Source organism: Salvelinus sp. IW2-2015, linkage group LG4q.1:29, assembly GCF_002910315.2.
Source record: "Salvelinus sp. IW2-2015 linkage group LG4q.1:29, ASM291031v2, whole genome shotgun sequence".
NCBI lineage: Eukaryota > Metazoa > Chordata > Actinopteri > Salmoniformes > Salmonidae > Salvelinus > Salvelinus sp. IW2-2015.
In genome coordinates this window covers 26,544,414-26,558,048 of record NC_036842.1, presented here as the reverse complement: position 1 = coordinate 26,558,048, position 13,635 = coordinate 26,544,414, and the positions used below count along the sequence as shown (strand labels likewise).

Here is a 13,635-nt window from a genome sequence, read left to right as displayed (position 1 = left end):
GCAGGCAACGCTACTAGCTACCACTAATGGTGATTAATAACGCATTGCTGTGATGGCAGAGATTGTACATCATGGGCTTACTACAACAGGGTTGTATTTATTAGGGCAGACTGAGGCAAAACATTTTACAACAGAAAGTCCAGGTATTCAGCCTGTTTTCTTCTGGCAGGTGCCTAATGAATACGACCCAGACTCGTCTGACTGGGAGGAGTGGTGCCAGTCTGTACCTCCATGATAGGGAGGGAAGAGTCCACATAATCACCCCCAACACAAGCACCTTCTCTGGGGATGGCAGAAGAGGGAGACCAAAGGAGAACAGGAAGGCATTCAGTATCAGAATGAAGGAGGGAAATTAGAGAAGGAAGAGAGTAGACGTGTGGCCTCTGGTACATTCCTTCTTCGTGGTATGTGTACTGTAGGTGTGTGTATACTGTACATTGTATAGGGAAGCCTGTCCACATGATAGAGGCTGTCTGTGACAGGGGTTATCTGTATGTGTGGAGATGCCTCTTGCTAGCCTGGTCCCAGATCTGTTTGTGATGTATTGCCAAAGGCCATATGAGTTGGGCTACACAGCACTAGCCAGATCTGTAAATCAGGCTGGTGTCTTGCTGCTTGTGTCTGAAATCTCAGGAGGAACTCCTAGTTGAAGAGGATACCCCTGACAAAAGGCAATATGGGTACAATTTTGCAATTTTTTTTATATATATTTTTTTAAAGCTATGTTGTTATTCTTATGGAACGTAAATGTAACTAATTGCTATAAACGATCTTGCTTTTGCTGGTCAGGTATGTACACTAGTTGTAATCAACTGTCCAACTGACAGAATAAGTAAATTGTTAATAGAAACTCTAGTCAATGAAACGGGGAGACCCCCTTAGTAGTAATGCAACAGTGGTGACTGAGTTTTTTCTGTAAGTCCATCAGTGTGTCGTATGCCAGCCGTACGTCTCAATTTCGATGTACAGTACAGTGTGTGAATGAGTGTGTGTCTAAGTCAGCCTGTGCACCTCCGCTAAAATCTGTACACACGTTAGTGTGTCCATCAGTTTATTTTAGTCCGTTTCCCCCCAGAAAGTGTCTCTCTGGTTGGCCATCTCGGCTCACAGTCCCCAGGGGTTCTCCGTAGCGGATCTTCTGGCCGGCCTTCAGGTTGAAGCTGAAGTCGTGCGGAGCCTCGAAGAGAAGGACTATAGTGGAGCCCAGGTTGAACTCTCCCAGGTGCTCCCCTTTCCTCATGCTCACGCCCTCCTGGTTGTTGTTGGACAAGTAGCTGAAGTCGTTGTACGAGCCTTTGCTGTAGCGTGGGCTGTTAGTGCGCAGCTCCTGGATACAGACACAGAAAGAGAGAGAGACAGAGAAAGGATACAGTTTAGTAAATCCAATACATACAATGTCAAGTGTTTTGAGCATCTGGTGGAAAGGATTTGATATAAAGCGACGTATAGTCACGCATATATTAAGTACACGTGACACATGGTGGAATCAAACCCATAGCCCTGATGTTGCATGCACCCTGCTCAAACCAACCCTTAACACTGAAAGGATATCTCATAACTGTCCCATTTATCCAGGGCCCATCATGTGATGTCTAAAAAATTTGAGGAGAATAGTTGAATTGGACTAAGCCCCATTAGACGATGAGCAGCATGATAGCTGCTGAATGAAGTCATATCCTCCTGTTATGTTGTTGACGGTCTGGTTGGGAACAGCTTATGCCACTGGCCCCCCCCCTCACTTTTCCTCTTCCCATTTAATCTTTCTCGTCTCCCATCCCCCCTCCTCGTTGACTCCCCTCTCCTCCCCTTCCACCTCCCCCCTCTCCTCACCCTTCCTTCGCTTCCCCCTTCCTGATCAGGCTCTTCTTAATGACAGCCAAACCCAGAGCAGGTGATGGTGTTGGCTTACAGTTAACCCCCTTACCTACATATTAAAACGACCACGTCATCCTAAGCCTCTGGTCTAATCAATGGAAGTATATGGCTCCTATGGGAAATCAGTCAGTTTAAACACAGAGTGGAGAGATTAAATATGCCTATCCGGTGTGTGTCGGCAGCTTAGGGAAATGGCCTGACGTACAGGTAAGTGGGACAGGAAGCAGAGGGAGCTGAAGGGAGTGAAAGCTCACACTGCGAGAAGAAGTGTAATAGGGGTCAGATTGACATGGGGTTAGAACCTCTCTTAAGTCAGCATTATTTCTACTGTATGTACTGCTTTGTCCTAATAATTCATCTTTGAGTAAATACTATGGCACAGTACCAGAATAGGCTCAGACAAGGCCCTCAGTGTCTGGTCTGGAGTGTGAAGTCACGAGCTCTGCTGGTTGGCTACTGCGTAGCTACCTAGTGGTGTCAAGTCCTGGTCTGCCCTAGAAAGCCTATGTAAATTACGATCGTCAGAACAGCCAAACTATTCTTTATTTTTACGTCTGTTTTGGGCTCTAAAATGTGTTTATTATGATGAAGTTCAATCCCCAAAGTGAATTATTTTAAAGTTCGCTACAAATTGAGATATTTAGTTAAATAGTGATCCATTCTGACTACTACATTTGTCGTCATACAGGACCACGTGCTGACACAGACCAATCACGGGCTGGCAGGCTACGAGGAGGCTCTCGCCCTCATGCATTCTTTGCGCGACTCTTAGGCAGGATGACAACGACTACGTCGACCATGATCCTTTGCTAGTTATGGCCACTTTCACCATGATCCTTTGATGTTTTTGTGCCAGTCAGCAATATGGTGGGCTTCAAATTCAAATACTTCTATGGAAATCTCCCGATGGCGCGTGGAATACGTGGATGACGTCTGCGCTATCACTATCTACTGGTTTTAATGTCTATGGGTCAGACTAGTAAACATTCACATTAAGTGGGCTGTAGCGCTAACTAACCTTGTCAAAGTAGATGCGTATGGAGCCCACGTTGGTGGCCCCTACAGCGGTGAGGGAGAAGAAGCCGTGCGTCCACTCTCCGCTCAACACCACCCTCTCGTTATGGCAGAACAGTTCTTTGATCCAGCGGGCCACACCAGGGTTCACTGACATCAGAGAGCCTGGGAGGGACACAGACAGGGAGCAGGAGGTAAATACACAGCTATACAGACACGACACAAAACATGAGGTATAATACAAACTCTGCAAGCAGCACCATATTTATACACCAAATATGATTTTAGGACTGTGCCATTTTAGATCAGATAGGAGTGAGGGTGCAAGGTGCAGCATGGCGAGTCTGAGTACGTAGAATGATTATGGTGTGTGTCCTGGACATCCTGGGATTGTCCTAGCATCCTCCTACCGTAGCAGAGTAATTCTGGTGTTTATATATGATGCATATAGTAGGAGTAGGACGGTACTGACCAGGGAAGTGTCTTCTGTGGGCCACCCTCCAGTCTGTGGGGGAGTGGAAGCAGTGGTAGTCTCCTGGAGCCAGGTACACCACACAGTGGAACAGCTCATTCCCCTCTTTAGTCACCAGCAGGTCCTGAAACGAGCTGGGGTCCTCTTCATCTGGGAAAACACACATACATCCACCGTTATGGTCAGCAGGCAGGGTGTGCAAGGTGTGTCATACAAACCAATCCTAAATGACCCCTAATCTCCGTGCTAGACAAAACAAATGGGCAAGGTGAGCCTATTAGGTCTATAACATTAGTGAAATATTTCCACCCAATCCGTTGAGATCAACAAGTCTAAAGGAGGTAGGGGGGATTAAGGGTCAAATTGGGATTGGGCATTAGACCAGGAGGGGGAAAGGGTAGAGGTATTCACTTGATGGCTTGATGGTACTGTTGATGGCCTCAGCCCAGGTGTGTGGTCCCAGGAAGGTCTCCAGAGAGTAGGTGACTCCTTTGACTTGCTCCACCTCACAGTTCCGCACCCGCCCAAAGTGCAGGATCTTCCCATCTGCTGGGCTGATCTGGGGAAAAACCCGGACATAATGGCTTTAGCCAGGGATCTACTCCTCTGTGTGTATAAAAGCCAGTAGAGAGAACTCTGATCAGACACAGAGCAGAAAGAGTAGTTCAAATTCACACACACCGTTCACACACATAGACAGACAGTTCACATATACGTGTGAACACACACTTACCACGCAGTGTGAGTCACACACGGGCCGGATAGCCGGTTTGAGTTTCCGTCTAAAGAACTCTCCCAGGTTCCTGTACTGAATTAGGTCTTCCACAGCAGCCTCCTGCATGTTGACACCAAACGTCCAGATATACAGACTGTAGACTGGCTTCCTCAGCCAGGTCGGCAGCTCCACCTGGTTCAGCCGACCCCAGGCCCGAGACAGCAGCCGTGTCGGGATGGTCTTGTACAGAGCAACCTGAACCAAGGAGGAGGAGAATGTTGGGTTACACTACACATAGCTAGACTCCATGTTCTCACATTGGCTACATCCTGGCTCCTTGTTTTTGTGGTCTGGCCAACTCCTATGGTCATTGTTACACCAAACGACCATAGGAGTTGGCAACAGTGCACAAACAGATCTGGCACCGGGCAACTGCTTCTCTACTGGGAGAACTCTAGAAGGAGAAGCTAGAACCCTGGCAGACGAGGCTATTGAATGCAAGGTGACATCTTGAATAAAAGTATTCGCCTCCCATATCACTAGGTCAATTGCATCAAGGACATGTGCGGGACAGGTAGTAAGGTTGAGGTGTTGACAGCGTTTTAAAGGTGCCTGAATAGATCAAACTTTTGCACACCTGAAGTTCTGTCTTGGTGCATTGTAAAAGCCTAAAGTGAACAGGTAGAACTCAAACTGTGTACATTTACAAATATAACTTTTCCAGATAACTGCAAAGTTTCAGTCGCATAGAAAGCCATCAATTCACGGCTTTAAGGATATCTAAACATAAACCTAGCCCTAAGCTGCACTCACCAAAACACGACCACATCTGAGCAGCAGCGTCGGTTTGAGCAGCAGCATCAAAAAAACAAATTAAATCGAAAGTTAATTGATTCCTACATCCCCTTCTGCTCTATTTATCTCTGTATCCACGAGATGTGACCAGTCAAGTTGAAGGAGCTGCCTGTCACTTGACTTCTCTGCACAGGTGTAGAACATCCATCTGCGACTCACGCAGAGACACTTACAATGTGAAGCACGAAATTCAGTGTGCGATGAAGTGATGAGTGACAAAGAGATCTGATGATCTGACCCTCCTAGCACCTGCAAGCAGTCAGGACTGTTTAGAATCCTCTATCGCCTGAGCGATCTATATGGTTTGCTGCTTGACTTGCTGCTGCTGCTTCTAGCTGTTCGCTGGGCCAGGCTGGCATCATCAATAGCTTCTGCCTAGCTAAGTGGATTAGTCAGGTTCTGGACCAGCTGACATGTGGAAGGAGGAGAAAAGGGCTCTAATAAAGCTTACCTATCCTCCCCTTCGAAAATGTTGTGAATCGGATGTTGCAAGATATCTGATGATATAGATGGGGTTTAATACGCAAAACATGATTAATTCAATACCGGGCTAATCCTGATGTGTGGAAGCAAGCCTCGTTAATTATAATTAGTTGACTGTGCACTTTAGGGATCTGCAGCCTACGGGATCAAATCCGTCTTCAAGTCCAACACGGCTACGAACAGCACAATATATATTTTTTTTTTACATGGCCTCAGATGCGAGGACAGAATAATTAATAAACACAATGGCAGATTTAAAATCGACCTAAAATAGAATAGGAGTTAAACAGGTAGGATGGGAAAGCGCCTAGAAAATCCATTTGATCCACAGTGTGGCTCAATCCACATGGAGTTCAGGGCTAAATTAAAAACCATGAAGGTGATCAGAGTTCAGACTGAACAGAAATACAAACGTAGGAGAAATACTGGGGCTTATTTAATGTGGGTTACAACCAAAATTATTTTCCAATTGTTTCGTTCTGAACAGAACCATTATTTTTCCCCTTCCAGCCAGCAAAATTAAGTTCTCAACCGACTCAAACCGCCAAAAAGTGAATGTTAATATCGTTACTTTCTGATCCTTTTTTAATTATTTATATATATTTTTTTTTTACATTTAGCTCGACATCAAATTACTTCACCAATCAGTGCACATAGAGCAGCTTGCTATTGGGCAAGCAAGTTATAGTTGTTCACATGCATTGGAGAGACAAATTTGGGTGCGAGATGCGACAAATTTTGCAGGTGGGGAGGGAGCAAGAAAGGGTGGAGAAGGAGGCTTGGTTTGAAGCGCTAGGCATCTTATGACATGCACTATCTGAATTAGGCCCAAAGAATTATACCTATGGAGGAGCGGCTTTTATGAAGAAACTTTGAATGTCTTCGACCAGAGAGTTGACTTAACGTTGGGCCACAGCTAGCTAGCTAGCTAACAAGCTTGTGGATGCAGAGGCACCAGAATTTAAATAAAAACATCTTACCTTTTAGTAGTTAATAAATCCAATGTGAAACATGATTACAATAGTATCTTTAACTTCTTTGGGAAAGGGGGCAGTATTGAGTAGCTTGGATGAATAAGGTGCCCAGAATAAACTGCCTGCTACTCAGGCCAAAAAGCTAAAATATGCATATAATTAGTAGATTTGGATAGAAAACACTCTGAAGTTTCTAAAACTGTTTGAATGATGTCTGTGAGTATAACATAACTCATATGGCAGGCAAAAACCTGAGAAAAAATCCAACCAGGAAGTGGGAAATCTGAGGTTTGTAGGTTTTCAAGTCTTTGCCTATCCAATATACAGTGTCTATGGGGTCATATTGCACGTCCCAATGCTTCCACTAGATGTCAACAGTCTTTAGAACCTTGTTTCGGGCTTCTACTGTGAAGGGGGAGAGAATAAGAGCTGTTTGACTAAGAGGTCTGGCAGAATGCCATAAGTCAGGCGCGCGGCCGTGAGAGCAAGCGGCGTTCCTTTTCATTTCTAAAGACAAAGGAATTGTCCGGTTGAAACATTATTGAAGATTTATGATAAAAACATCCTAAAGATTGATTCTATACATTGTTTGACATGTTTCTACGAACTGTAATATAACTTTGACTTTGTCTGAACTAATTGCTTGCGCACTGTGCATTTGGATTACTGGGCTAAACGCGCGAACAAAAAGGAGGTATTTGGACATAAATGATGGACTTTATCGAACAAAACAAACATTTATTGTGGAACTGCGATTCCTGGGAGTGCATTCCGATGAAGATGATCAAAGGTAAGTGAATATTTATGACGCTATTTCTGAGTTTTGTGACACCTCTCCTTCTTTGGAAAATGGCTGTATGTTTTTCTGTGACTTGGCGCTGACCTAACATAAATCGCAAGGTGTGCTTTCGCCATAAAGCCTTTCTGAAATCAGACACGGTGGCTCTATTAACGAGAAGTTTATCTTTAAAATGGTGTATAATACTTGTATGTTTGAGGAATTTAATTATGAGATTTGTTGTTTTGAATTTGGCGCCCTGCAATTTCACTGGCTGTTGGTTAGGTGGGACGATATCCCAGAGAAGTTAAATAACATTGAAAAAGTTCATCCATTCTAAATAAAAAACAAAACTGTCCCTAATTTCTGAACCACGCTTGTAACGTCAGTAGGCTACAGTAGCCTATGCTTTGGAGGGGGAAGCGCAGGTAGCCTATACACGCACTGGCAAAGATTTTAAGCTGGCAGGCAGACATAGGAACAAGTTTCTGAGTGACAGAGTGAGGGCTTTGCATAGGCACTTTGTTGATGGGAAAAAAGTTCCCGGAAAGTAAAATAACATTATTCCCAAGCTTTTAAAATAACGGTTCTGTTCCGGAACAGTATAGTTCACTTTCGTTCCCGGTTCCGATTCGGTTCCTCAAATTTCCCCCCCCCCCCCCCCAGTTTTCCTGTTCGCAACATACGGAACATTGCAGATAGAACTATAACGTACAGATCAAACTGATGAAATGAGCTGACAAAATGATTCAATGTGATTGATAGAGAAGCACCCTACATGACCATAAGTATGTGGACACCTGCTTATCAAACATCTCATTACAAAATCATGGGCATTAATATGGATTTGGTCCCCCCTTTTCTGCTATAACAGCCTCCACTCTTCTGGGAAGGCTTTCCGCTAGACGTTGAAACACTGCTGCGGGGACATGCTTCCATTCAGGCAGAAGAGCATTAGTGAGGTCAGACACTGATGTTGGGTTGATTAGGCCTGACTCGCAGTCGGCGTGCCAATTCATCCCATAGGTGTTCGATGGGGTTGAGGTCAGGGCTCTGTACAGGCCAGTCAAGTTCTTCCACACCGATCGACAAACCATTTCTGTATGACCCTCGCTTTGTGCACGGGGGCATTGTCATGATGAAACAGCCTTCCCCAAACTGTTGCCAAAGTTGGAAGTACAGAATCGTCTAGAATGTCATTGTATGCTGTAGTGTTAAGATTTCCCTTCACTGGAACTAAGGGGCCTAGCCCGAACCATGAAAATCAGCCCCAGACCATTATTCCTCCTCCACAAAACTTTACAGGTTGCACTATGCATTGGGGCAGGTAGCGTTCTCCTGGCATCCGCCAAACCCAGATTTGTTCATCAGACTGCCAGATTGTGAAGCGTGTTTCATCACTCCAGAGAACGCTTTCCACTGCTCCAGAGTTCAATGGCGGCGAGCTTTACACCACTCCAGCCAATGCTTGGCGATGCAAATGGTGATCTTAGGCTTGTGTGCGGCTGCTCGGCCATGGAAACCCATTTCATGAAGCTCGCCGCCACGTTGCTTCCAGAGGCAGTTTGGAACTCGATAGTGAGTGTTGCAACCGAGAACAGACGATTTTTACACGCGTCAGCACACAGCAGTCCTGTGAGCTTGCGGGACCTACCACTTCACGGCTGAGCCGTTGTTGCTCCTAGACGTTTCCACTTCACAATAACAACACTTACAGTCAACCGGGGCAGCTATAGCATTGCAGAAATTTGACGAACTAACTTGTTGGGAAGGTGGCATCCTATGAAGGTGCCACATTGAAAGTCAGAGCTCTTCAGTAAGGCCATTCTACTGTCAATGTTTGTCTATGGAGATTGCATGGCTTTGTGCTCAGTTTTATATACACCCGTCAGCAACAGGTGTTGCTGAAAAAGCAGAATCCACTCATTTGAAGGAGTAACCACATACTTTTGTATATATAGAGTACGTCTGTTCTATAACATTACTATCTGAATGTTCTGGAACGTAACACACCGTCCTGAATTTAAGCCACCGGTGCTGCCTGCTGAGTCTAGATCCGCCCACATAATTCACAGGCAGTTAGCTCCTGTAACTAAAGATAAATCACAGATAATGTCCAAACTGCAGAAAATGAGATCAGCAGATGCTATGGATGGCAGACAAGTTTCATCTCCACGACTGAGTTTCCCCTTTGAAAAGTGGTCCAGGGGAGGTGGAATAGATCAACATTTCATTAACATTAAATGCTTATTGGCTGATGGTAAGGGAAAAACAGCGTCCATTGAAACTAAGTGCACTCAGTCGCCCTGTGACTATGACAGCGCGAGCGAGCAAAGCAGGAGAACAAAACAAAGCATTTCTCTGTTATTGTGTGGCCCACACAAAGGGCCTTTGATAGGCTGTACGGTAGGGCCTGTACAGTGAAGCTCTGCAGGTCCATATGGGCCCAGCCATCTGTGTCAGGGGAGGGGGGGGGGGGTCCACGTCAAAAAAGGATGGGCATTTTAAATACTTTCACAATTAGTCTACGGGATGGAAGGGAACAATAAAAAGAAGGGGGGGGGGGGGGGGTGGGTCCCCTCAGCACAGACGGGGGGGGGAGGGGTGGTGCCCTCAGCACAGACGGGTGGGGGAGGGGAGTGAGAGGACCAGGGGCGGGCGTGTCTGACATGGAGGGAGATAGAGTAGCCAAACCAAGTTAGACAAACTTGTTGCTGCGATAGGTTCTCTATCCTCTCATCTGGTAGTGTGTGTCTTGATGTAAAGGAGCTAGCTAGCTACACTAGTCAGCTAAGTTAGTAAGCCAGCTAAGTTAGTAAGCCAGCTAGCTAGCTGGGCTAATTGAGGCCATTTTGTTGTGCGTCCTTGACGACAACAACTCACTCATATTAAACAGCCTACCAGTTGGTTGATCATTGAAGCCTACTCCTAATTTAGCCAACTTAATTCTGTAATTGTAAATCCATTTTGCATTGATTAAAAATCTCTCACTTCACTTGCTACACATGGAGCCTCTGACGGTAATGCTTTGATTGACCGACAATAACAAGAGTGAAAAGTGTGTAGGTTACCGGTACATTTTATTATTATTAAATGGGGCGCACTCATAAAACTGTTGTTTTATTAAAATGCATAGTCTAATCATTTTATTACATTTTAGACAAAGTCTTTACATTAAAAAAAGGCAGACAGATACAGTACAGGTCAAAAGTTATGACACACCTACTCATTCAAGGGTTTTTGTTTATTTTTTTACTATTTTCTACATCGTAGACATCAAAATATTGAAATCATGTAGTAACCAAAAAAGTGTTAAACAAATCAAAATAGATTTTATATTTGAGATTCTTTAAAGTAGCCACACTTTGATAACAGCTTTGCACACTCTTGGCATTCTCTCAGAGCTTGAAGGAATGCTTTTCCAACAGTCTTGAAGGAGTTCCCACATATGCTGAGCATATGTTGGCTGCTTTTCCTTCACACTGCGGTCCAACTCATACCATCTCAAATTGGGTTGAGTTTAGGTAATTGTGGAGGCCAGGTCATCTGATGCAGCACTCCATCACTCTCTTTCTTGGTCAAATAGCCCTTACACAGCCTAGAGGTGTGTAAAAACCTATGATAGTTCCACTAAGCGAAAACCAGATGGGACGGCGTATCACTGCAGAATGCTGGGCTAGCCATGCTGATTAAGTGTGCCTTGAATTCTAAATAAAATCACAGACAGTGTCACCAACTCCACACCTCCTCCATGCTTCATGGTGGGAACCACACATGCAGAGATCATCCATTCACCTACTCTGCGTCACTAAGATACAGTGTTTGGAAGCAAAAATCTTTAATCTCAGACCAAAAGGACAAATTTCCACTGGTTGAATGTCCATTGCTCGTGTTTCTTTGCCCAAGCAAGTTTTTTCTTATTATTGGTGTCCTTTAGTAGCAATTTCTTTGCAGCAATTTGACATTGAATGCCTGATTTCACGCAGTCTCCTCTGAACAGTTGATGTTGATGTGTTTGTTACTTGAACTCTGGGAAGCATTTATTAGGGCTGCAATTTTTTGAGTCTGGTAACTAATTAACTTATCCTCTGCAGCAGAGGTAACTCTGGGTCTTCCTTTCCTGTGGCGGTCCTGGTGAGAGCCAGTTTCATCATAGTGCTTGATGGTTTTTGCAACTGCACTTGAAGAAACTTTCAAAAGGTCTTGAAATTTTCTGGACTGACTGACCTTCATGTCTTAAAATAATGATGGACTGTCGTTTCTCTTATGCTCTTTGTTTGTCTATGCTTATTTCAGCTGTTCTTGCCATAACATGGACTTGGTCTTTTACCAAATAGGGATATCTTCTGTATACCACCCTTACCTTGTCATAACACAACTGATTGGCTCAAACGCATTAAGGAAAGAAATTCCACAAATGAACTTTTAACAAGGCACACCTGTTAATTGAAATGCATTCCAGGTGACTACCTCAAAGTTGGTTGAGAGAATGCCAAGAGTGTGAAAAGCTGTCATCAAGGCAAAGGGTGGCTACTTTGAAGAATCACAAATATAAAATATATTTTGATTTGTTTAACACTTTTTTGGTTACTACATGATTCCATGTGTTTTTTCATAGTTTTGATGTCTGTATTATTCTACAATGTAGAAAATAGTCTAAATAAATAAAAACCCTTGAATGAGTAGGTGTCTCCAAGCTTTTGACTGGTATTGTGTGTATGTATACATACACACACATATATATATATATACACACACATATATATACAGTGGGGAGAACAAGTATTTGATACACTGCCAATTTTGCAGGTTTTCTTACTTACAAAGCATGTAGAGGTCTGTAATTTTTTATCATAGGTACACTTCAACTGTGAGTGACGGAATCTAAAACAAATCCAGAATATCACTGTAGTATCCTTAAATGCTTCTTAGAATTACGACTCATGAGACTTACGTACGGTTTAGTCTTTAATTGTAACTTAGATTTTACATTATCTTATGCACCTGGCTTAAACTACCTGAAGCTTTCTTAATCATAGTTAAATAGGCAGACCTAGGAAATAGCTACGGATAGCGGGAAGCAAACCCCCGTCTTGAGTCAATACTGCCATCTATTGGTAAACATAATATACCAGGTTACTACATTCCCCCCCTTTAAAGCTAATAACCCAATTTAATTCCTTTCTGAGCACCTGCACAAGGCTGGGATGGGCTACAGGACAATAGGCAAGCAGCTTGGTGAGAAGGCAACAACTGTTGGCGCAATTATTAGAAAATGGAAGAAGTTCAAGATGACGGTCAATCATCCTCGGTCTGGGGCTCCATGCAAGATCTCACCTCGTGGGGCATCAATGATCATGAGAAGGTGAGGGATCAGCCCAGAACTACACGGCAGGACCTGTCAATGACCTGAAGAGAGCTGGGACCACAGTCTCAAAGAAAACCATTAGTAACACACTACGCCGTCATGGATTAAAATCCTGCAGCGCATGCAAGGTCCCCCTGCTCAAGCCAGCGCATGTCCAGGCCCGTCTGAAGTTTGCCAATGACCATCTGGATGATCCAGAGGAGGAATGGGAGAAGGTCATGTGGTCTGATGAGACAAAAATATAGCTTTTTGGTCTAAACTCCACTTGCCGTGTTTGGAGGAAGAAGAAGGATGAGTACAACCCCAAGAACACCATCCCAACCGTGAAGCATGGAGGTGGAAACATCATTCTTTGGGGATGCTTTTCTGCAAAGGACAGGACGACTGCACCGTATTGAGGGGAGGATGGATGGGGCCATGTATCGCGAGATCTTGGCCAACAACCTCCTTCCCTCAATAAGAGCATTGAAGATGGGTCGTGGCTGGGTCTTCCAGCATGACAACAACCCGAAAAAACACACGCCAGGGCAACTAAGGAGTGGCTCCGTAAGAAGCATCTCAAGGTCCTGGAGTGGCCTAGCCAGTCAAATCTTTGGAGGGAGCTGAAAGTCCGTATTGCCCAGCGACAGCCCCGAAACCTGAAGGATCTGGAGAAGGTCTGTATGGAGGAGTGTGCCAAAATCCCTGCTGCAGTGTGTGCAAACCTGGTCAAGAACTACAGGAAACGTATGATCTCTGTAATTGCAAACAAAGATTTCTGTACCAAATATTAAGTTCTGCTTTTCTGATGTATCAAATACTGTCATGCAATAAAATGCAAATTAATTACTTAAAAATCATACAATGTGATTTTCTGGATTCCGTCTCTCACAGTTGAAGTGTACCTATGATAAAAATTACAGACCTCTACATGCTTTGTAAGTAGGAAAACCTGCAAAATCGGCAGTGTATCAAATACTTGTCCTCCCACAGTGTATACATATATACACACACACACACACACACACACACACACACACACACACACACACACACACACACACACCACACACACACACACACACACCACACACACACACACACACACACCACACATATATA

At 44.2% G+C, this 13,635-nt stretch overlaps 1 protein-coding gene across 6 annotated transcripts in view; it reads right to left on the bottom strand.

The window, feature by feature from the left end:
• Positions 1-81: 81 nt before the first annotated feature.
• Positions 82-13,635, bottom strand: part of LOC111961739 (phosphatidylserine decarboxylase proenzyme, mitochondrial) — a 56,493-nt gene continuing 42,939 nt past the window's right edge. For all 6 annotated transcript variants that reach the window (XM_023984236.2, XM_023984240.2, XM_023984242.2 and 3 more), the window contains 5 exons: positions 4,095-4,331; positions 3,773-3,920; positions 3,362-3,511; positions 2,894-3,054; positions 82-1,327 (listed from right to left, as the gene is read on the bottom strand). In XM_023984236.2, coding sequence (XP_023840004.1) covers positions 1,052-1,327; positions 2,894-3,054; positions 3,362-3,511; positions 3,773-3,920; positions 4,095-4,331 — 972 coding nt within the window. In that variant the 3' untranslated portion in view covers positions 82-1,051. The remainder of the gene's footprint in view (positions 1,328-2,893; positions 3,055-3,361; positions 3,512-3,772; positions 3,921-4,094; positions 4,332-13,635) is intronic.